This window comes from Histoplasma capsulatum, assembly GCF_000150115.1.
Source record: "Histoplasma capsulatum G186AR genomic scaffold supercont2.11, whole genome shotgun sequence".
Taxonomy (NCBI): Eukaryota; Fungi; Ascomycota; class Eurotiomycetes; order Onygenales; family Ajellomycetaceae; genus Histoplasma; species Histoplasma capsulatum.
In genome coordinates this window covers 923,890-944,494 of record NW_025544811.1, presented here as the reverse complement: position 1 = coordinate 944,494, position 20,605 = coordinate 923,890, and the positions used below count along the sequence as shown (strand labels likewise).

The following is a 20,605-nucleotide window of genomic DNA, read 5'->3' as shown; positions in this document are numbered from 1 at the left end:
ATTCCTAAATAGGAATACAGACAGGGCGATATCTTTGTTTCTTCAGGAGGTTAAGACAAGAAGATGTAAAAATTGTAGCGAGTTGCAAGCGCACGCTTTCATTACGCGGAGCGATGTACTTTTTGAAAGCGTTAGCTGCGAAGATAGGAATGTAGGCTCCTAAATCCAAGCTCCGCTGGTCATGTAGAGGTACAGAATGCTGCACAATGTATATAGGGCTTCTTCCTATAAATAAAATAGCTTTTTGTGCCATTGCGGACGGATTCGCCTATATATTCTGCATAACGGGGATCAAACATCGAGTACTTTTATGGTATTCTTACAAGAATGAAATGCACACAGACAGAATTTCTCTCCACCTCTCTTGGTGACAGAATAACAACACGCCAGAAGTCACTGTAGCAACACCTTCACCATTCACCCTGCCATCCCCCATGCATGTACTTCCTTGCAACTCGGCTTAGCTCAATGAAATATTCTCTGTCTTGACATATCCCCTGTTTAACTTGCGCGTTACATCGATTAGGCATTGAAGCATCACGACGAACATAGGCAGCACAGAAAAGGCCTTCAATAAGCATGACTTGGTACGGTTCAGGTGAAAGTTTCCTTCACATCTCGAGCGACGAGGAGAATGACGAGGAGAAAGAAAACAGAGCCCGCTTCGATCCTGGGGCTCAAGTTAAACATAAAGCTAGAGATAGAGGAGGAGGCAAAGTGGTAGCAGAAGGTACAAAAACCGGGAGACAGTCGCGTATGTATTCAATTCATAAACAGTCCCCTGAATTTAACATACAAGTACAACACCCATTTTTCCTCCCCTGCTCCTCAAATACATATACATACCTCCCAAGGTACTAATTGGCATACAACGAAGTTGCAACAAGCTCGCTGCTGCCCTTCCCGTGGAGCAAAATCTCCCTTTCGGACGAAGTGGATGTGAAGACAAGCCCGGAGAGAAACAACAGCCGAACAGTACCGAAATTAATTTCAACTTCAACCTTGACTTCTAAGAAGCAGCGGCGCTGTAGCATGAGTGACGTTCCACCATGCTTAAGCCTCAAACTCGGTGCTAGGTGTAACTTAGACATTGTCGTTAGCAAACCGGTACTGTCAGCATCCACAGATATGATGTCAGAACAAAAAGAGTCCAAGCCGGCTCCAACGAAGAAAATCGCCCGGGATATTCATGTTCGTAATCAACGCCGCGATTATGATGAGGGTGATGAAGATCAGGGTAGTATCAATTGCAGCAGCGTTGGGCTTCTGCGCTCTGTGTTTGGGAGCAGAAGCGGTAGTAAAAAACGTATGACTGGTAGAACTGGAAACCAAGGAACGTCGTTGTACTCTTTGAGCCACTTTCCCCGTGCTACAATCTCGGGTGAGGCTACGAACGCTCCAGTACGTCATCTCAGTTGTGGTTATTGTAGCAAAAATCCCGGCTACTTGTTGTTCAGGGGTGGTGAGGATTGGAATCAGCTTGAGTTGAGCTGCCACTCGCTACATCTTGACCTTTTCTGGCCGGTTGTAACAGAAGGTATGAAAATAGAGAAGGAAGGAAACAAGGAGAGAATGAAGGATCAGATGAATGAGAAAAATAGAACGAAAGACAACGGAAACGAGAGGCGGAAGGAAAAAGTTGATGGGGAAATGGTTAACCCCTTCGGCGACGAGTATGAGATCGTTGCCTCCAACGATGATGATGATGGCATACTCCCACTCGAAGCCATGGGACCGCTCTGCAGCTTCCGCAAATTGCGTTTCCTAAGGCTTACAGGCATGAGCCAATCATACCAAAAGTACATCTGGCAGGTTGCCTGGCTGAATCCCGGCCTTGAGACTTTGGAGCTGGAAATGATGTTGGAGCCGTGCATCCGACGCGCATTTTCCAGCTGGCCATATATCAAAGGGGGCTGGATTCAACGCAGCAAGCCCGAGGCGGAGAGAAGCTCATATTAGTAAGTAATCACCCGCACTTCAAAGAGCTCTACCTCCAAAGGCCTAGAGGGAGACTTTCTAAACTAAAGAGGACCCTTTTTAGTGGTGACGAGGGACAGGGTATTCTCCACCGCCGAGCAGGCATAGGCGAATACCTAGACAAATATTCTATTGTGCATGCAAAAGCTCGCGCGGCTCAGATGGGAAGTACCCTCCACCTCCTGCCGGTGGTCAAACTCTCCCTGACCGGCTTCGTCGTTGACGCGGACCCTTTTCATCTCTTTAACCCGCACCGCCTCCGTCTGATCAACTTCAAGAACAACTGCGTCGATGCAGGCTTTGCGCTGCCGGAGAGGATGCGAGAGCAAGTTGTTGTCTCCTGGCCGAAAATTTTATCTGAGCAAGCCATTGTTGCTAAACGGGTCAACTACGGGGAAATCAAGCGGGTAGATTGTGGTTCGAAGGTGAAGAAGGTAGCAGATAACAAACAAGCAAATTGCTCAGCAGCTACAGCAAAAGCAACAACAATGGCAAAAGTATCAAACATAGGAGCAGGAGCAGAAAGTGGGAAATCAATGGCGGTGGTACTGCACAAGGAGGCCAGCATCGCCACGCCGAACTTCTCATACCCGAATCCCCGCGCGCCTGTGGCCAGTCCGAAGTGCGCTGCCAGACACACAGCAGCTGCAGAGTATACGGGTAAGGGTAAGATTAAACAAAGAGATGGGAACAAACTATGCAATAAAGACCTGGGGGAGCAAGTCAAGAAGGACAGGATGAGGTTGTTTTCGTCGTGGAAGAAGGCCAAGAGCTGACTAATCCCCTCTGGATCACAGCGGCCAACCTCAAATATTTTTTTCATATCCTTCTTGTCATTAACTAGTTACTATTCAATTCGACATGATTTAAGTACCTATATCAGCAATTTTCGGACGGTACCTTAACAAAAAGACACATAGTTCATAGATCCTCCAATGGACACACAATGCTCATGAAATGCTGCTCACAAAACCCACTTTTATGATATGATAGATGACTTCCAAATTGCCAAAACCGCAACCGATAAAACAGATGATTGGGTAACACTGTTGGAAACTGACCCTGCCCGTGAAAACACCTGATGGCCATCTTGAGTTTACTGAGAGATTTCAGACATCATCCGTGAATAACGTTCGTTTGGCCAAATCCAATGGATGAATGGTTGGCTGCTTTACGTCCATAAAATACTGTGTTTAGGATTCCTCTCCATTGCCAATCCGAATGTTTCCTTCGGTTCCGATGCCGCTAGCCCAGAATCCATCCATATTCAAAGAACTGTGCGGGAGTGTAAGTCCCATACGCGACACCGGCACAAGTTAGGGATTGACTTACTAGGTTGACATGCTATTGTGGGAAATGAGGAGCCAGTACCCGAAAAGCCCCTGAACGAGAAGATCCAAAATGGCGTAGAAAATGACCTCTCCATCAATGCTCATTCGACGAGCGTTCGAAGAAGCAGCCCAGACTCTGAAAAGACATCAATACCTATCTCATTTCATCACAAGGACGTGATGTTCCTCGTTGTCCACTTACATTAGGTAGGCCAGCAAAACAATCGTCGCAAGGCTAGAGAGCGACCCAAACAGGGTTTTTCTTCTGTTGTCCTTTGACGCAACTGCCCTGCGGCCGTTGAATCCGACTTGGTACACGATCGTGAGATAGGCCAAACAAGAAATCGTATACCACGCCCATTTCCGCCCGCTGTGCCCTCCATATGCGCTAATGGCACCGGCTATATTCATGACAAGATTGGCCACGATGGAGATCAGAAGGCTTGCTCCGTTCATTCCGGCTAAGAGAACCAGGATGATGAGGATCATGGGAAATGTCAAGCCCCAGTTCACATATCGGACCCAGTATACCTCACGGTAAATGTGTTGGATGGTATCAGGCGCGTTTTTGTGATGTTCGTGGATAATTGCATGGTTATACGCCTTCCCACCCCCTGTGGCCATGGCAAAATAAGCGAGGAAGGATACGGTCGCCACCAGCGAGGCCAGTACATGGAATAGGCGTTTTTGCTTTAAGTGATGTTGTTAGGTGGGTATCCAACTATGCAAATCGGTTTATTTAAATGAAACCTACAACAGGGACTCGCGAAGCTAGGATATAGAAAATGAGCGAGGACAACAGCATGAGGATCGCGACCACCCTAGTAAACCCATTAGGATATCTGTTTTGCTCTCTTCTATATTTTCACCTTCGCGAAGCAGACCTACCATAATGTCCGATAGCCCGTGGCGCTTATTTCTTGATATATTGGCTCGTTTGGGATAATAGTCGGGATCGGGCTGATCGTAGACGAGGAACGGAAGGTGTCAATTTTGGTTGGCTTAATCATGGCGGACGTACGTACTGTCGATATCCAATCTTCAGGGAAATGATGGAATAGATACTTGAAAATGGTACCGTACAAGTCAAAAAAAGATAGGAGAATAGTTGCATAAAAAGGTTGGCGCTTGATGATAAGAGAGATATATATAATTTGAAACCGAGGGAGGCAAATCCGGGCAGTTGGCAACGAAGACAATGTCAGGTTTGGAGGTCAAATTCGTCATACATCATTGCTACGTAGAAGTAGGGCAGAGTTCCTTGCTCCTCATGAAAATCCCGACATCATCGTCATCGCTGAGCTACCAAGGGTAAGGTGAATGCTATATCTGAGAAAATAGAGTTATCCGGAACCTTGGGACGTGTTAGCCTTGCTTCGGCTGCTCCAGTTTAATATACACACTCTTATAAGAAAGATCTCAATAACTACTAGTTTGCTTTACGAGTTAACAGCCTGCGAAATCCATTTTTGCGGATTTGAAGAGAGTGGAGGCTGGTTGTGAAACCAACACCTAACCAATGACGTCATGAGATGGACTTGGAGTCCAGGCCAGAGGAGTTCACTGGTGAATAGTATATATCCGGCTGCCACGCACACAATCCAGGGCCTTACCAGGGAAGAGAGAAATTCCGTTGAAGACACAGTAAAATGTTACTAACTAGGACTCTGTACTCCGTACTTTATCTTAGCATACTCGGGCTACCCTTAAGGTTAGTTGCCCGATTCTTACCCTCAGTGAGTGATAACTGTGAGCTTATGATGGTCCTCTGGATGGGCCTGCCATTGATAGAACCACTTGATTGCTTCCACTACTGATACGAAGGACTTGCCCTTCGCGGCATTGAGTTTGTCTGCTTGCAGCAAGCTGGGCGAAGACATCAGAGGTGTTCCACTCTTTGCATTGCAGACCATTGCAGACCATTGCCTGGCAGCAGACATGGACCGAGTGGCCATTGGCAGAGTCCTGAAGGGTATAGGCATCACGCTTGACGGCTGTCCATGTGTACCATGTACTGCTTATATGTCCACCTTGAGCACATAACGCTTGTCGGTTTCTGTCAAGACTCGAGCGAGGGACTACTATGTCACGGGACTGGACGATCCCACCTGGTGGCACCCCTCTCTTCAGCCTCAACAAATATCCCAGACATAGTGGAGTCCAGATACCGGGGCTGTGATATAATTCTCTCGTTTCCTGCTGTTTATTGCAATTTGTATTCAATATATCGATTTTGTACATGTATTCCTACATCTTATCCATCTTGCTGGGTTTTTTGTATTGACTCCCTCGTTTTACTTTCTTCCGCTCACCGGACAGCCTGCATCTGGTAATGGGATATCGCTCACTATGTCCACCCTAAATACAGATCTTGAGCAGTCTGCTTCCGTGGGCAACGGTAACAAGAAATGCAGCGCGCTGAGTCTTGTGGATGAGAAGCCCTGCAAGGCACTTGCAACATCATCTAACGGCTTGTTTTGTGCGTTTCACTCCTGGCAGTGTCGTGGTATGTTGTGATCCGCGTTAAGCAAAAGATAATCATATTACAATGATCCATCTGAGACGATATATGTATAGGTCTTTATATGGGCTACAAAAATAGGAATGCAAAATTGGACGAACTTCGTTCCTGCCCTCACGAACAACTGGCCAAAAGATCGGCAAAACTTGCCAATGACTTCTTTGAAGACCTTGGGAATGAGAGTGTGCTGTCAGAAATCCACGACCACCTGTTGAAAACATATCATTTACTTGACCGCGTGATCAAAGCTCGAAAACTTCATCATAGCCATTTCTACGCGCAGGCCATGGACTACGGCCACCAGAAATATCTAGACACACTTTTACAGCAAAAGCTAACTGTTGCCACGGCTTTGGAAAGGGTCACTCGCAGAACAGCAGAGGTCCTCTATAAGAAACGCAAGTGGTTCCAATGGACGATGGAATGCCAGCAGGAGGAAGATAAAATGCGCGAGAATGAGAGGAGGAAGGTTAAGCGAGAGGCTGCGCTCTTCAGGAGGCAAGTGAAAGAAGTTGATCGGCGTATGCGTGAACTACGTCTAAAAGAACAGCAGAAAAAACAAGATGATTTTCTTCAAAAGGCGTACGAGGAGCGGCTTGCACAAGATGCAGAATCCTGGGATCCGATTGAAGATGTACTCGACAATGAACGTGGCACTTATGTTAGTTTGATCGAGCATTTCCTTTGGCTAACGGAAGCACACCCACTGGAAATTGCCAAGGGGAATGTCGCAGTGCCAGAGGGGCTAGATAATGACTATGATGTTCAGAGTAATGTTACAGCTTTACCCTTCACCCAAGAAGACCACGCAGCAACTTCAAAGGAAATCCCTCTTACCGCCTCTTCTAAGAATAAAAGGAAAAGCAAAAAACGGAAAGGCACTCCTCCCCCTTCCGGGACGGAGACTAAATCAACGCTTGGCCAAAAGAGTACTGGAAACTCTGATCCGAATGTCGAAAATATCGAAACCCGTGAAGAAATGCGTACTCGACTTATTGAAGGGGCTACACTTGAGGGTGCGTCTTTGTTAATCAAAGGTACACCTGAGAAGCCAGAAGTCACGTCGGATCGGATCTGCCCCGTTGCTGCAGACGAAGTTGACCAGCTATTGGACGATATGGTTGAAATCAAGAACCTCCTTTTCTGTCGATTGCTACTGGGAAATCCTATTCTCTTGCCCATTGCTTTGCGAGCCTCTACGATTCATGATTTTTTAAATGATCCTGACTTGGCTATAAATGACCTCAGGGATATATGTTTGAAACTGGAGCAGCCACAACTACAGGATATTCGTGATGCATGTGCGGATTTCGCGCGCGGTAATGCTGAGAGTGCGGAAGAGTCCGATTCTAATGAAGAAGAGGAGCCCGAGTCGGATGACGAAGATGATGATAATGACTGGGTAGTTCCTCGTTCGCGCCGACGACATAATATCCCTGACACATGGCAATCAAAGAGAGAGAAGAAGATGTTTGCTAAGCGGGAGCGGCGGAAGGAAACCTTAGATGCCGGCGGTGCAAGAGAGGGACAAGGCTCAGCAATTGACTTTGGGAAATTGGATGGTGATGACAGTGGTATTCAATGGAAAATCCGAGTCAAGCTTTGCGGCCGACACATCTACAGCTATCCTAGCACCAAGTCCATGTCCCGCGGAGGTTGGCTTCAATTCAGTATCTTTGCAAAGGATTGCAATTTATTTAGAGCCGCGGAGCTTTGCAAATCGTGGGAAGAGTTCTTTGAACTGAATACCCTGGCTAGCTATAACTATTTCCCGTCACCGTCGTGGTTACTGTCGACGAGCCATACCATGCATACAGCCTTCCTCTCAATGGTAAGTGTACGATTCCCCCCATCACCTCAGAGAATAAAAGAGCTCATTCACCCTCTTCCTAGGGCTTCATACCGTTCTACGTCGAATCCAAGGCAACAATTCTGACACTTAGTGAAGAGAGGACCACGGGCCGCGGCCGGAATCAAGCTGTTCGAGAAGGGAGAAACTACGTATGCGCTCAAATGAAACGTGGTAACCTTATCACTCGCAGATTCCTTCAATATGTATCAATGCAAGCCTCTCGCATGATGCTGGTCGTCCGAGATGGCAAAACCGGCAAAATCATCGTGAAGCCCCCAGACAACAACGCCTGGCTCTTCCGCGAAAAGATTGGCCATCGGCGGGGTTCTCGGGCTCCATGGAATGTAATCAAGCAAGTCGATGAGGCATTTTTCAACGAGATGGAGAGAAGGCGAGCTTTTCGGCTTGGATTCCATGATTTTTATGACATATATATTTGGAGTTCCACACCTGGTGAGCCGTTTGAGGCATTGCACAGCAGCATAATTGAGGTTTGATTCCATATCATCTTTTGCATTTTCTTTTTAACCATCCCACACTGACACTTTATAGATGTTGTACAAGGCGCATCGTGTCACTCGGCCAGCTGATATTCTCGGTGCTTCCGCGCCATATTTGAAAACGGTAACCAGAGACCCTGAGACTCATCGAATCCGAGACATCAAGCCGGGAGAGCAGGTAGAGAGTGTGTGTGATGTGTATGAGAGAGAGGATACAATATTTCGTTTCCGTACATCTAAAGGTAAACTCGGAACTGGCCTGCCGAATCAGGTGAAATATAACGAAGCCGACGCATTGGAGGACTCTATCCTTTTCTCCGAAGAATTAACGGGAAAAACTACGTCGAATCGCTTGAAAACGATAAGGAACAAATTGACAGACTTCGAGCAAGGACGGATCAAAAATTATGCTACTCGTTTTGCCTATGATCTCGATACTGATGACGAATATAATTCTGAGGAGTTTAACTCTGATGAGTATTATTCAGACGTGGAAGAGGACGAGTGGGAAGAATCTGATTTCTCGGATAGTAGCTCGCTAAATCAGAGTGGTGAAATAAAACTGGAGGAGTCTGATAAAGCTCAAGATAAAGACGGAGAGAGCGAGGAGGGCCGTGACCTATCAAACTCGTATGAATACCCGCTCTTTCTATGTGTTCACCTTGGAAAAACGAACCCTCTGGTGCAGAAAGTACGCTGATACCAATGGAATAGTAGCCGATCCGGTACCATTGTGGACGATTTTATCGATGCGCTGGAAAAGGCAAATGACCTCTTGGAAACATTGGGACCTGGACCAGAGGGTGTTGATGACATGCACCTTGAATTTATGGAATTTATAGACCGTCATAAAGCCAAAGGTAAGTGGCACAGCGATGATTTTCAAAACTATCCACTCGTTCTACTCTCTCCAGCACGAAGTACAAACAATTGTTGCTGACTTTTGTATCCAGTTTTCAAGGAAGCCTGGCACCGGGCGGATCTGGAGCCTAACGGTTTTGCTCAGTGGAACGAACTCCTCCAAATCCGTTCCAAATGTGAGGTAAATTTCCACTACATGACAGCAACAGTAGCAAACTGGTGGAAGCCTTTGGTATTTCTGGACTACCCTTTGGGAACTCATTCAAGGGTTCGAGGAGATGCGCGGCGTGCAGGCTTGATGACGTCATTGTTTTTCCCAGCAGGGAATGTTTTCTTTGACAATTGCACAGAGGGGGATGAAATTAAAAAATCTATGCTTTTCAGACAAGTTGAGCGCAGCAAAACGCTTCCAGATAGAAGAGGCTATCAATGCCCCACATCCAGAGGCAATAAATTTTTCGAAGAGTTGGATGGAATTGCAGAGAGATGCCAGAAAAATCAGACCCATCTTTTGGACGAGCTTTCTCCGGAATGGGACGTTGCACTGCGGCCAAAAATTGCCCACCGTGAGTTAACCCATTTGATTGCGCAAGCGCAAACATTTATCATGTACAGCGGAGTCTAACAAGAATATAGTTTTCAAGGAGGGCGTCATCTGCCTATGCTATGAGCCGCCGGAGCTGATCCCAGGCCAAGCATTCGGCAGCTGTGAGAAGGACCGTCCTCTCGATCTCTTCATCGATTTCCGCAAGATGTTGCATGAAATTCACATGCCTCCCGGGCGCGAAGATCCCTCCAAAATCTCTATCTCTTTCTTGCGTAACACCATTAAATCCCACGCTGCTTCCCGGCCAAATGCGCACTACTCCTTTCTCAGAGTGTGGTCTGGCTCACATTTCTATCCTCTGATGATTGGCTATGACAATCGCCTCTGGACCTCGTTCATCGATGAGATAGGACGTGCGTGGTCCTGGCGCTTTATTCCAAAAGATATGCCATTCTCTGACTGGAGTATGCACAGCAACCTTCAGCAGCGGCTTGATCCCTACAAGAAAGTTCTACTTAACAAAGTTGTGATTAAACGGGATATGATACTTATACTTGCGGAGGATGAGGAAGAACTGCTCTTGCTGACGTCGGCAGTAACATTTGCTGTGCAGACTCAGCCTTGGAGACTAGAAGTGGATTATTGGAAGAGCTTTATCAATGTTGATAGCGCCTTTTTGAATGGACTGCAAGACGGATGGTATGATTGATTGGGGAAGTACTTTTGGCTCGAATCTTCCTTCCCTTTTTCGTTCTAGCTATTTAGCTGTCGATATTAATGGAACTTCCGTAATTGAAAGATTTATATTAAATAAGATAAGGTAAATCAGTAAATCACCTATGTTATTAGAGGAGCCCCCACATCGCCAATATTTACAGATTATCCATTGCCTGGACTTGGCTGGTAGATCGGATGATGATTAGCTTGGCTGTGGATTCGGCTTCATTGGCCTGTTGCAACGCTTGTTGCTGGTCCTAACTGGTTGTCGTGGAGCCAGCCTTCCACTCAGATGTTGGAACAAAAACCGTTAAACGAAAATCACTCAAGTAGTAGAGTAGAGGACAAAATGAGTTAGCTGCATAGTAGGTCTATGGTACAAGAGTGTCTATATACATACAAATCACCAATGAAAATCGCAATATATCGTAATACTAATTCACACAGTATCAGTTACTGGTAGAAGCTGCACCCGTAAGCTCGTGGTTCACCCTAGGTAGCTCTCCCACAACATCTATGCACCGCTGGCACAACGGGTCGTCCTGCTTAGGCTCCAACGGCACCGCATATCGCCAGCATCGCCCACACTTGATCGCTTGTGGGGTATATATCCAAACATGTCCACGCGCACTCCCGCCGGGGAACTCGAAATCTGAGCTGTATTTCCACTCAGCAGCTTCGATTTCAGGTGGCAGTGCTGCATTATTGTACCCGACAGTAACGGAAGAAACGACGAAGAGGTCTTGTAATTCATAGCCGAATTTTTCGAAGATTGACGCCTCTGCGGCGCTACAGGAGACGGAGATGTGCACGAATGTCTGTAGTGATGAGCCCATCTCCTTTCTATTGCGGGCGTTTTCTTGCATGGTTTTAACTGCTGTGTTAATAGCCATAAGTAGCGGGAATATTTCTTCCAGTTCGTCATTTTGCCACTCAGGTGGAGGTTTGGTCATGATGCGGTGTAACGGGGGATCAAATTTGGTTTTAATCAATTCCGGTGTGTGTTCCCATGATTCTTCGACGAGGTTGGGTACCAAAGGCGCCAGGAGGTTTTGGAAATGATAATATATGTGGCAGAGGGTTGTCTGCGCGGCTCTTCTGCTAAGACTATTGGGACAATCAGCGTACAGGCGATCTTTGAGAGATTCGATGTAGAAAGCCGAAAAGTCTAAATTAGCCCATTTATTGATAGCTGTGATTGCGCGGTAGAACTCAAAGCTTGAATATGCGTCCTGGCAGATATTGATGAGTTTTCGAAGCTGGAGCAGTGCGATTTTGTCAATAATGCGTAACGACTCGTGTGGGACTGTGCAGCTGGGGTCGAAATCTTGCAGAGATCCGAGAAGGAGTTTGAAGGTTACCCGGTACTTGTGAAGGTTGGTGTGGACGGTCTTAAGAACAGGCTGACTGATAACTATGTCCTTGGTGTAATCGCTGCTAGCGACCCATAACCTTAGCGCATCGGTTCCCAGGGCGTCAAATACAGGCGCAGTCGGCTTCTTTTCCTGTCCCTTCATCCTTTTCAACTTCAATGGGGGTAGAAGCGTCCCATCTAAGATTTGATCTGGGCTAATCACGTTCCCAATCGACTTACTCATCTTCCGAGAATCTTTGTCAAGAGTAAATCCATGGGTGATGAGGGTTTTAAATGGCGCTCGAGAAATGCCAGTTTTTTCCCCCAAGCCTAGATTGTAAGCAACATATGTCAAGAGGCTTGATTGAAACCACCCTCTATGCTGGTCTGTTCCTTCGAGGTACACATCAGCCGCATAACCTTCGACCGAAGCGGGAGTTTTCACTTGCGTCCAGCTGGATCCACTATCAAACCACACGTCCATAGTGTCTGTGCCTCGTTTATAGGCAGCACCAGAAGATGTTTCCCTAATAGAAGCAGCAATCCAAGTAGGGTCGTTTTCATCATCTGTCCACCAGGCGTCGATTCCACGTTCGTCGATAACCTTCAAGATATGAGACACCGATTCCTTCGTCAGAATTGCCTCCCCAGTTTCTCGATGGTAGAGGGCAGGAATCGGCACTCCCCAAGCTCGCTGCCGTGATATACACCACTCGCTGCGACTTTTAATGAAGCTCTCTAGTCGTGACTTTCCCATTGAAGGCATAAATTGCACATCTTCCAATGCCCGGAGCGCATAGTCACGGATATCACTAACATCAGCGAACCACTGCTCAGTAGCACGTACTATCACAGGAAGCTTTGACCGCCAGTCGTACGGGTATTTATGCTCATACGTGTGTTTAGCAAGTAGCTGGCCCTTGCTCTCCACATATCGCAAGACCTCTCGATTTCCATCGCCAAGTACAGACTTCCCACTGAGCATTGAAGGGTTCAAAGGCATTGCCGCATCCGTGAACAAACCTGCATCATCAACCGGAGTATGAGATGCGATCCCGTGTGCTTGGCAAACTTCATAATCCTCCATTCCATGGCCAGGAGCGCAATGAACAAGACCAGAACCGCTATCCGCTGTCACAAAATCTGCAGCGATGACGGGCTGGGGAACGGACCCGTCCTTGAAAAGCGGGAGATATGTGGATTCGGAGACTAACTCACAACCTAAAATTGGCGAGCCTATTACTGTTACTTCCTCTCCTTGTAACAACGTTTGAATATATTCGCGCCGAGATGAGCCAACAACGAGATATCCATGCTTTTCCGATTTCACAATAGAGTATTCCAAGGTGGGGCTCACAGCGATGGCTGCATTGGCAGGCAATGTCCACGGTGTAGTCGTCCAGATGACAGCCGAGATCTCAGTGGTATTTGATGGTAGCATATCGCGTAGCTTAGACGGCATGGACACAAGAGGAAATTTTACTAGTCCGGCTGTAGATTTGTGATCCTCTTTATACTCCAACTCAGCCTCTGCTAGTGCTGTGCGCGATGAAGGAGACCAATACACAGGCTTGAATCGCCGATGTATCAAGCCTTTCTCCACCATTTTAAGAAATACATCCAGCTGCCTCTTCTCGAAACTCTTATCCATAGTTTTCCACGCATTCTCCCAATCCGCCATAACTGCCCACTTATGAAATCCCTTCATCTGTTCCAGAACCGTCTTTTCAGCCAGCTGCCTGGCCGCTCTACGAATCGCTGCAGCACCTCCGTTTCCATTCCTACCTGCTTCAAGTCTCCCCAGTCCCTTTTGTGTCTGCAATGCCTTCAACTCAATTGGTAGTCCGTGGCAATCCCAGCCTGGCACATAATGAACTCGCTTCCCAGCCGCCAACTGCACCCGACAAATGATGTCCTTCAGGATTTTATTCAAAGCATGACCGACATGTAGGTCGCCATTGGCATATGGAGGGCCATCATGGAGGACGAATCGATTTTCATTCGGACGGTGGCGCTGCTGCCAGCTATAGAGGTCATGTGTGCATCGTTCTAGGTACTTGACCTGGTCGGTCAACGAAACACGAGGGGGGAAAGTTGACTTGGGAAGTTTGAGCGTCGACGACCAGGATCGAGCAAGGGATGGCGGCAACTCTGGCATGTTCCTGTTATTGCAGCATATCTCGGCCTGGGCGTCGAAGGCTCGAATATTAGAAGTTTAGAAATTTTAGGTTGAGGGATCGAGTTGATTGTTCAGATGTTGAAGGTTAACCTGCAGAAAAAATACGCACGTCGAACTCTAAATACGGTAAATTTATCAAGCCGTTAGACGATCGTTAGCCGCGCGCTTCTAACCTTGATAAAATGACTATGACGTAACTAGACTGGTTCTTTGCTGCTTTTGTATATTGTTTTCTGGGTAAGTGTTGATTATTATGAATACGATCCTCAACAATCTCAACTGTTGCAATATGTGTGTGTGATAATTCTAAGACAAATGGTTTAATACAATAATAAAACAACATGAATAATGTATGCTCAAGTATACATGCCCACATGCCGCCCACAAACATCACATTTTAACGCCCAGAAAGCAAGCAACTGAATAATTAATCCAAATTAGTAAACAGTCAAACAACTAATGGCTCCATTCTTCAGAACTTCAAAAAGCAAGCCCGGGAAACCAAACAGCTCAGTATTTCCCAGTGTTTGACCGCCGTCATTTACTGAACTAGTCCAAGCTTTGCTGGCCGAGCTATCTTCCCAGCCACCAAGAAGCTCGACACTGCTTCCAGGACTATCGCCCCAGCCACGGTTGAGGACCATTCCTCTTTGAAGGGCCATTTCCTCAGATGCGCTCGAGTAGGAGCCCTTCCATATTCGTTTCAACTCGTCTGATAGCTGGCCATATTGGGTTTCCGACGTCAGAGGTTCCCGGGCAGAATCAATATTCAGGACCCAGCGGCTGCGCCTATGGCGATTGAAGGGGTATGACCCTGGCACGTTCCCATGCAGAAGGATCTTTGTTACGGCTAACTGCGGGGGTGGTGAAATTGTGGACGTCTCCGGATGTGATGAACCTGGAAACGGTGGCCCAGAAACCGTTGGATGGGAGATAAAGGCATCGAACCCGTGATCAAAATAGTTATAGAAACACTCAGTTGCCAGCGTAGCCCGATTGTGCTGGAAAGTGGGAGAATTCTCGCCGTCTGAATCATCCGTCACGCTAGTTTCAGACAAAGGATCCATGTCTGTGGGGTCAGCTGTGCGGCCAGGCGAAGGGCTTGTTCGTCTAAGGTTCGTGTTACCAAGTGTCTGGGTCCCATGGATTGAGATACGCCTATCGTTTTTCCGGTAAATAGCATCTGGAGGACCAAATTCCGCGACGAGGTCTTGTGGTGTGGTCTCAGAGAGGGAAATCCAGATCGATGGCCCCGATCTGCGGAAAAACTCAATCCTTCCTGCGCCATGGATTTTAACCTCCTCTATTTCATCAGCGACAGATTCTCGATTTTTCCCCGCAAGAGCAGTTGATCTTGGATACTGGGGTTGTCGCGTCAACATATTAGAACGGCCATCCGCCCACGATGATCCCTGGAAAACAGCCATGGAAGTAGCAGAAGATGCCGCCGCCGACGACATTAAAGATACAAAATCGCATTGCTCGGACCACGCAGACTGAAGCAAGGGAAATGAAAAGGCGATACCGGGATAGGAAAGAACATAGGTTCCGTACTTTGAACCTGAGGAACCGGGAATGAATTCTCCTGGGTAGGATGGCCCAAACATGCGGTTGTAAATATGACGAAAACTTGGCCCTAGCTGTGGTGGTTGCTCCGTAGGCTTAGTGGCTTTCAGGACCTCATGGGATTTATACGTGAGAGGAATCTTAGTGAAATCTAGCACTTCTATCAGACGAAGTCTTTGGTCCGGACCATCAAATCGCAGTCGCAGGCCATTTTCTGGCAGACTTAGAAGGATCGGGGAGTGGATAGGATTGGTCGAAGAGTAGGACAAGTCGATGGAGGGGTAAGTATGGGGATGCGCTTTGAGGCGAGTTATGGTATGATGCAGAGAGGCTCCCAAAGCTAATGAAGAAGTAACAGTTAGCACGGGCTTAACACAACGATAGGTATAATAGCCAACCGTACTTAGAAACCCAATCCCCCTTCCGGGGAAGATCTGAGCCGGGGTCGCATTTCTCGAGGTGGTCATGATGCTGAGGTAGCCAAGTCATACGTGCTTGGCGGTCATATTACGTCGTTTTCGTCTATTAAGACGTTCACGCAACGCCGTGTAGCATGCGTAGGAGAATCAGGAGTAGAAATGAGTTCGCCGTTTGACAGCCGCCTCTGGCGTAAATATATCGAGATATATATATTAGTTTCCATGGATGTCGTTTGACATGACAAAATGGAAAGTGGCTCAAGGAGCGGAATGATCCAATCCACGTGGCTTGGCGTTCATGTGACGTGTGACCGTGTTAGTAAGACAAATTGTTTACCTTTTACCGCATTGGGAAACAAACTGTTCTCATCCAAACAACCATATCGATGACGGCAGTAGCTCTCTTCCTGCTCTTGACGCACTCGGCTCTCCGGCCTCTATCATTTATTATTCTCATTTCGCAGTTATATAGTTACCTATTTCGTGAGCTGGTATTCTACGACTTTTGCAGACGTGCCTCACTCCCCCATTTCCTCACCAAGATTTTGCTGAGTTAACAGTTTACTCTGTCCCACATGGCCGGAGCAACACGCTCCCAAGCCGCTGCGGGTGGCTTGCGGAAGGCCATGACACGTCCACCTCAGAGAACTAGAGCCTCCATTCTCAGCGAGCGAGCAGGCTCTCCAGCCACTGCTCTAAGGCCTTCCAATGCAAACACCACTCGTTCTATTCGATCACCTAGCGTGCAACCAAGTACGGGACTGAAGCGAAAGGAAAGGGAATCCGAACTCCAACCGGCTGAGCGGACAAACATTCATGTTGTTGTACGGTGTCGGGGTAGGAATGATAGAGAAGTCAAGGAAAACAGTGGCGTGGTTGTATCAACTCCAGGGGTCAAGGGAACAACTCTAGAATTGTCAATGGGGCCAAACGCGATGGGAAACAAAGAATATCACTTCGACAAGGTGTTTTCCCCTGCCGCAGATCAGGCAATTATCTACGAGGATGTCGTGGCTCCAATTTTGAATGAGGTACGGTTTCCTTTATTTGCGCGCTTCTAGAAGCAACCTCGAGCCCAAGAGTTGACCAGAAGCTCTAGATGCTTTCAGGATTTAATTGTACTATATTTGCATACGGCCAAACGGGAACAGGTAAAACCTACACGATGTCTGGTGATATGGAGGACACTCTTGGTTTGTTATCAGATGCTGCTGGGATCATCCCACGCGTGCTATATTCCCTTTTTAAGAAACTTGAGGATATGGAAAGCTCTGTCAAATGCTCATTTATCGAATTGTACAACGAGGAACTTCGAGATCTGCTTTCATCCGAGGACGGTACAAAGCTGAAAATATATGAGGATGGCGCAAAGAAGGGCAATCACGGCACTATGGTACAGGGCATGGGTGAAACTTACATTCATTCTGCTTCGGCTGGCATCAAGTTGCTTCAGGAGGGCAGCTACAAACGACAAGTAGCAGCTACAAAATGCAACGACTTGAGCTCTCGAAGCCATACGGTGTTTACGATTACTGTGTTCGTAAAACGAAAAACAGAGAAGGGCGAAGAATACATTAGCAGCGGGAAACTTAACTTGGTGGACTTGGCTGGAAGTGAGAATATCCAGCGCAGTGGCGCAGAAAACAAGCGAGCCACTGAGGCGGGTTTGATCAACAAGAGCTTGCTCACTCTGGGAAGGGTAATCAATGCTCTGGTAGATGGAGGCCCTCATATACCATACAGGTTGGTTTCCCATCAGTATGCACTCCGAGGTTGTCACTGACGTTCAATAGGGAATCCAAGCTCACGAGACTGCTTCAAGATTCTTTAGGCGGCCGTACGAAAACGTGTATTATAGCCACGGTATCTCCCGCAAGAAGCAACCTGGAGGAAACTATTTCAACATTAGATTATGCATTCCGCGCAAAGAATATTCGCAACAAACCCCAAATCAACTCCACTATATCCAAGAAAACTATGCTGCGAGAATTCACGACAGAGATTGAAAAATTGAAGTGCGAACTAATCGCGACACGGCAAAGAAATGGCGTATATCTTTCGTCTGGGGCATATGAGGAAATGACCATTGAAAGCGAGTCTCGTCGCATTCTCATTGAAGAGCAAAGAGCAAAAATCGAAACAATGGAAGCCAACCTCAAGAATAAAGTGCAAGAGCTGTTTACTTTAACCAGCAATTTCAATGACATAAAGAAGGATAACGAATCCACCAAGCTTTTACTTGACCAGACGGAGGACCTCTTGGAGAAAACAGATATTGTGCTCAAAAACACGAAGGAGAGCTTGGAGGAAGAATCAATGTTACGAAAAGCTCACCAGGAAACCGAACAAAGCCTCTACAGCATCGGAACCAGCTTGATATCTACCTTGGGAAAGTCGGTCGCCGATGCTGACGGGCTCCACTCAAAACTACGACGACGGTCAGATCTGCACGCCTTGAATAAGAAAACGTGGCAGTCATCTACCTCGGAAGTATTGAATGTTTCGAGAATGGTGGACGAGCGGATAGCAGCGTTCCAAAGTCAGCAGTCCAAACTTCTAGAAGATTTATCCGCTAGAATGGAAAGTTTTGTCACTCAAGAGCTAGGTCGTGTCGATGCTGGTCATTCGTTTATTTCTCAGGCGGAGGTTTTGTTCGAGAGCGCAGAAATAGAAACTAAGGAGCAAACAACCGAGTGTCGGAATGAAATGAATGAAGTCCTGGAAGAAATCAAAATTCTGCGGGAAGATGTTCAAGAGAAAATTAGCGAAGGATTGAGGGGACTTTCTGCCGCAGCTGAACGGATATCCGGGGAAGTTATAAATGAGCTTGGGCGATTTCACCGTCAGGTAAGTCGTATATTTTCCCAGCGATTATACAGTGGCGCTAATAATTATAGTTGCATTCCTCGTACATATCCCTTGGTGAAGAGTTCAAGTCTATCATTGATATACTTGTCAGTAGCCTCCGTTTGCAAAAAGAAGATATTCACAGGCTTCGGCACCAGTTGCACGAAGCGAACAGCCGAGCAACCGGAATAAACGAAGCAACCATGTTGAAGCTACAAGCTACCCTTGATGAAGAACGAGCTGCAACAGAAACAGAGCGTACCGCACTATTATCAGAAATAAAAATACTACTGGATAGATCAGCGCAGACACAGTCGGAACGACTAGATGCCAAAGTAAACAGTATCCGCTCGGACATGGAAGCTTCTCATGATATACTGAAAGAGGCAGACACTAAATTCGGCGAGAAAATGGATGAATGGGAGCTCCAAGAAGATAAAATTATAACAGGTGTTCTTTCGTCAGAGTCAACAATCCGAAGAAAAATTGATGATGATTGGAATGTACGTCATTGCACCTCACCAACCCCCAGAGTTTTAAACTAACCTCTGCCAGCACTTTGATTCACAAAACAATAAAATCCAAGAAACTGCAAGAGCGGTACATCGGGAGACTGAGGGGATTGTCAACACTCAGATGGAAGGAATTGCGACACAAATGCAAGCTTTGGATACCTTCGTCATGAGAGCAAGATCACAAAATGAAATCCATCACGAGGCACGGATCGGCACCTTAGAGAATTTGACATGTACTATCCGCGAATCGTACCAGGGCATCCATCAAAACCTGGATGTGTTTGGCATCCAAGCTAAAACATTCCGGGATAACGTTCTCGATGAGAATGAAGCCATTCTAGAGCCAATTGAGAATCTCACCGAAAATATTAGAAAGCCCCTTGAGGAGCTGCAATCGAACTTCCAATCCAGGTCACTTACAGAATATACCAAAACTGGAGAGACGCCCGAAAAAATGCAGTATGATTACCCATCTACTCTCCCGCGAACAGAGCCACATGGTACCCTCATAGCGAGAATGAGGGGAATCGAGGAAGAGGATGAAAACTCAATGGATAACAACGCTTCTCCCACTATCCATTCTAATCGTCTGTTCCTCTCTCCAGTTAAGTCTCCCACTAAAGCCATGGTTTACCAAGATGGCGGCAACGAGGTAGGGTCCAACAATCCCCTTACCAAAATGAACGTCAAGCCAACGTCTTCCTCGTCTACGGGGCTTAGGGAGGTCGATATAAACGTCGCCGTGAAACCGCTCTGTAGCGCTTCTTTCACCCAATCTACAGATTTTGCGTCATCATTCAGATCGTGCCCGAATGAAATTTCAGGAGATACCACGTGTAAGGATCTCATTCCTCCTCCATCGAAGAGACGTTCTACTTCGTCACCTCTGGCGAAGTCTGATATTATTCCGGGAGCTAGTAAATTGCCCCAAAAGGTCACTGGTAGGAGGAACTCCACGTTGAATTGCCTGGGGATGATTATGGAGGGTGGTGAAAACGAGCTTCTGTCGATACAGTTCGAGAACCAGCTCGTGCAAGGACGGAGGTTGAGAAGGCGCCCTGCTTGATTATTAAAACTTTGGTGGCATAAAATTTCCTTTTCCTTACTATTTTCATTACAACACTGAAGTATCATATTTAGATTCCCCGGGGTTTGGCTATTTGATTTCTTTTGAGATTTGTGGGTGGAGCCATTGGGCATTATTGGGATATCATTCCTGAAATTGTTCTGTTCTCCTATTACTACGTTGTTACATCCATGGATATTTCTTCATTGCATTGCTATACAATAGCTGACTCTTCGTAATACTTGTTGGCCTTCATCATACTTAGATCTTCATAGAACAATTGAAACGGTTCGTTTTATTAACCAATGGTAACCGCTTAAGTTTCGGGTATCAAGTCTTTGTTGGAAAATCAA

The 20,605-nt window shown here is 46.8% G+C and overlaps 6 protein-coding genes across 6 annotated transcripts; 3 read left to right on the top strand and 3 right to left on the bottom strand.

Moving 5' to 3' along the window:
- Positions 1-1,032: 1,032 nt before the first annotated feature.
- On the top strand, positions 1,033-2,753 carry HCBG_07308 (uncharacterized protein; the record flags this gene model as incomplete). The annotated part of the gene is made up of 2 exons (XM_045434357.1): positions 1,033-1,958; positions 2,042-2,753. 2 exons carry the CDS (start codon positions 1,033-1,035, stop codon positions 2,751-2,753), a joined length of 1,638 nt encoding a protein of 545 aa, XP_045285148.1.
- Positions 2,754-3,170: 417 nt separating this feature from the next.
- On the bottom strand, positions 3,171-4,318 carry HCBG_07307 (opsin; the record flags this gene model as incomplete). The annotated part of the gene is made up of 5 exons (XM_045434356.1): positions 3,171-3,252; positions 3,310-3,444; positions 3,511-3,998; positions 4,063-4,129; positions 4,197-4,318. 5 exons carry the CDS (start codon positions 4,316-4,318, stop codon positions 3,171-3,173), a joined length of 894 nt encoding a protein of 297 aa, XP_045285147.1.
- Positions 4,319-5,063: 745 nt separating this feature from the next.
- HCBG_07306 (uncharacterized protein) lies at positions 5,064-5,460 on the bottom strand (the record flags this gene model as incomplete). The annotated part of the gene is made up of 2 exons (XM_045434355.1): positions 5,064-5,364; positions 5,417-5,460. The coding sequence occupies 2 exons, from the start codon at positions 5,458-5,460 to the stop codon at positions 5,064-5,066; spliced, it is 345 nt and encodes a 114-aa protein (XP_045285146.1).
- A 2,773-nt stretch (positions 5,461-8,233) lies between these two features.
- HCBG_07305 (uncharacterized protein) lies at positions 8,234-10,298 on the top strand (the record flags this gene model as incomplete). Its single annotated transcript, XM_045434354.1, has 4 exons — positions 8,234-8,811; positions 8,896-9,041; positions 9,135-9,608; positions 9,679-10,298. The coding sequence occupies 4 exons, from the start codon at positions 8,234-8,236 to the stop codon at positions 10,296-10,298; spliced, it is 1,818 nt and encodes a 605-aa protein (XP_045285145.1).
- A 457-nt stretch (positions 10,299-10,755) lies between these two features.
- HCBG_07304 (uncharacterized protein) lies at positions 10,756-15,967 on the bottom strand (the record flags this gene model as incomplete). Its single annotated transcript, XM_045434353.1, has 5 exons — positions 10,756-11,407; positions 11,435-13,845; positions 14,229-14,258; positions 14,385-15,745; positions 15,809-15,967. The coding sequence occupies 5 exons, from the start codon at positions 15,870-15,872 to the stop codon at positions 10,756-10,758; spliced, it is 4,518 nt and encodes a 1,505-aa protein (XP_045285144.1).
- Positions 15,968-16,399: 432 nt separating this feature from the next.
- HCBG_07303 (kinesin-like protein bimC) lies at positions 16,400-20,252 on the top strand (the record flags this gene model as incomplete). The annotated part of the gene is made up of 5 exons (XM_045434352.1): positions 16,400-16,855; positions 17,008-17,567; positions 17,618-18,671; positions 18,722-19,174; positions 19,227-20,252. The coding sequence occupies 5 exons, from the start codon at positions 16,400-16,402 to the stop codon at positions 20,250-20,252; spliced, it is 3,549 nt and encodes a 1,182-aa protein (XP_045285143.1).
- Positions 20,253-20,605: the final 353 nt, after the last annotated feature.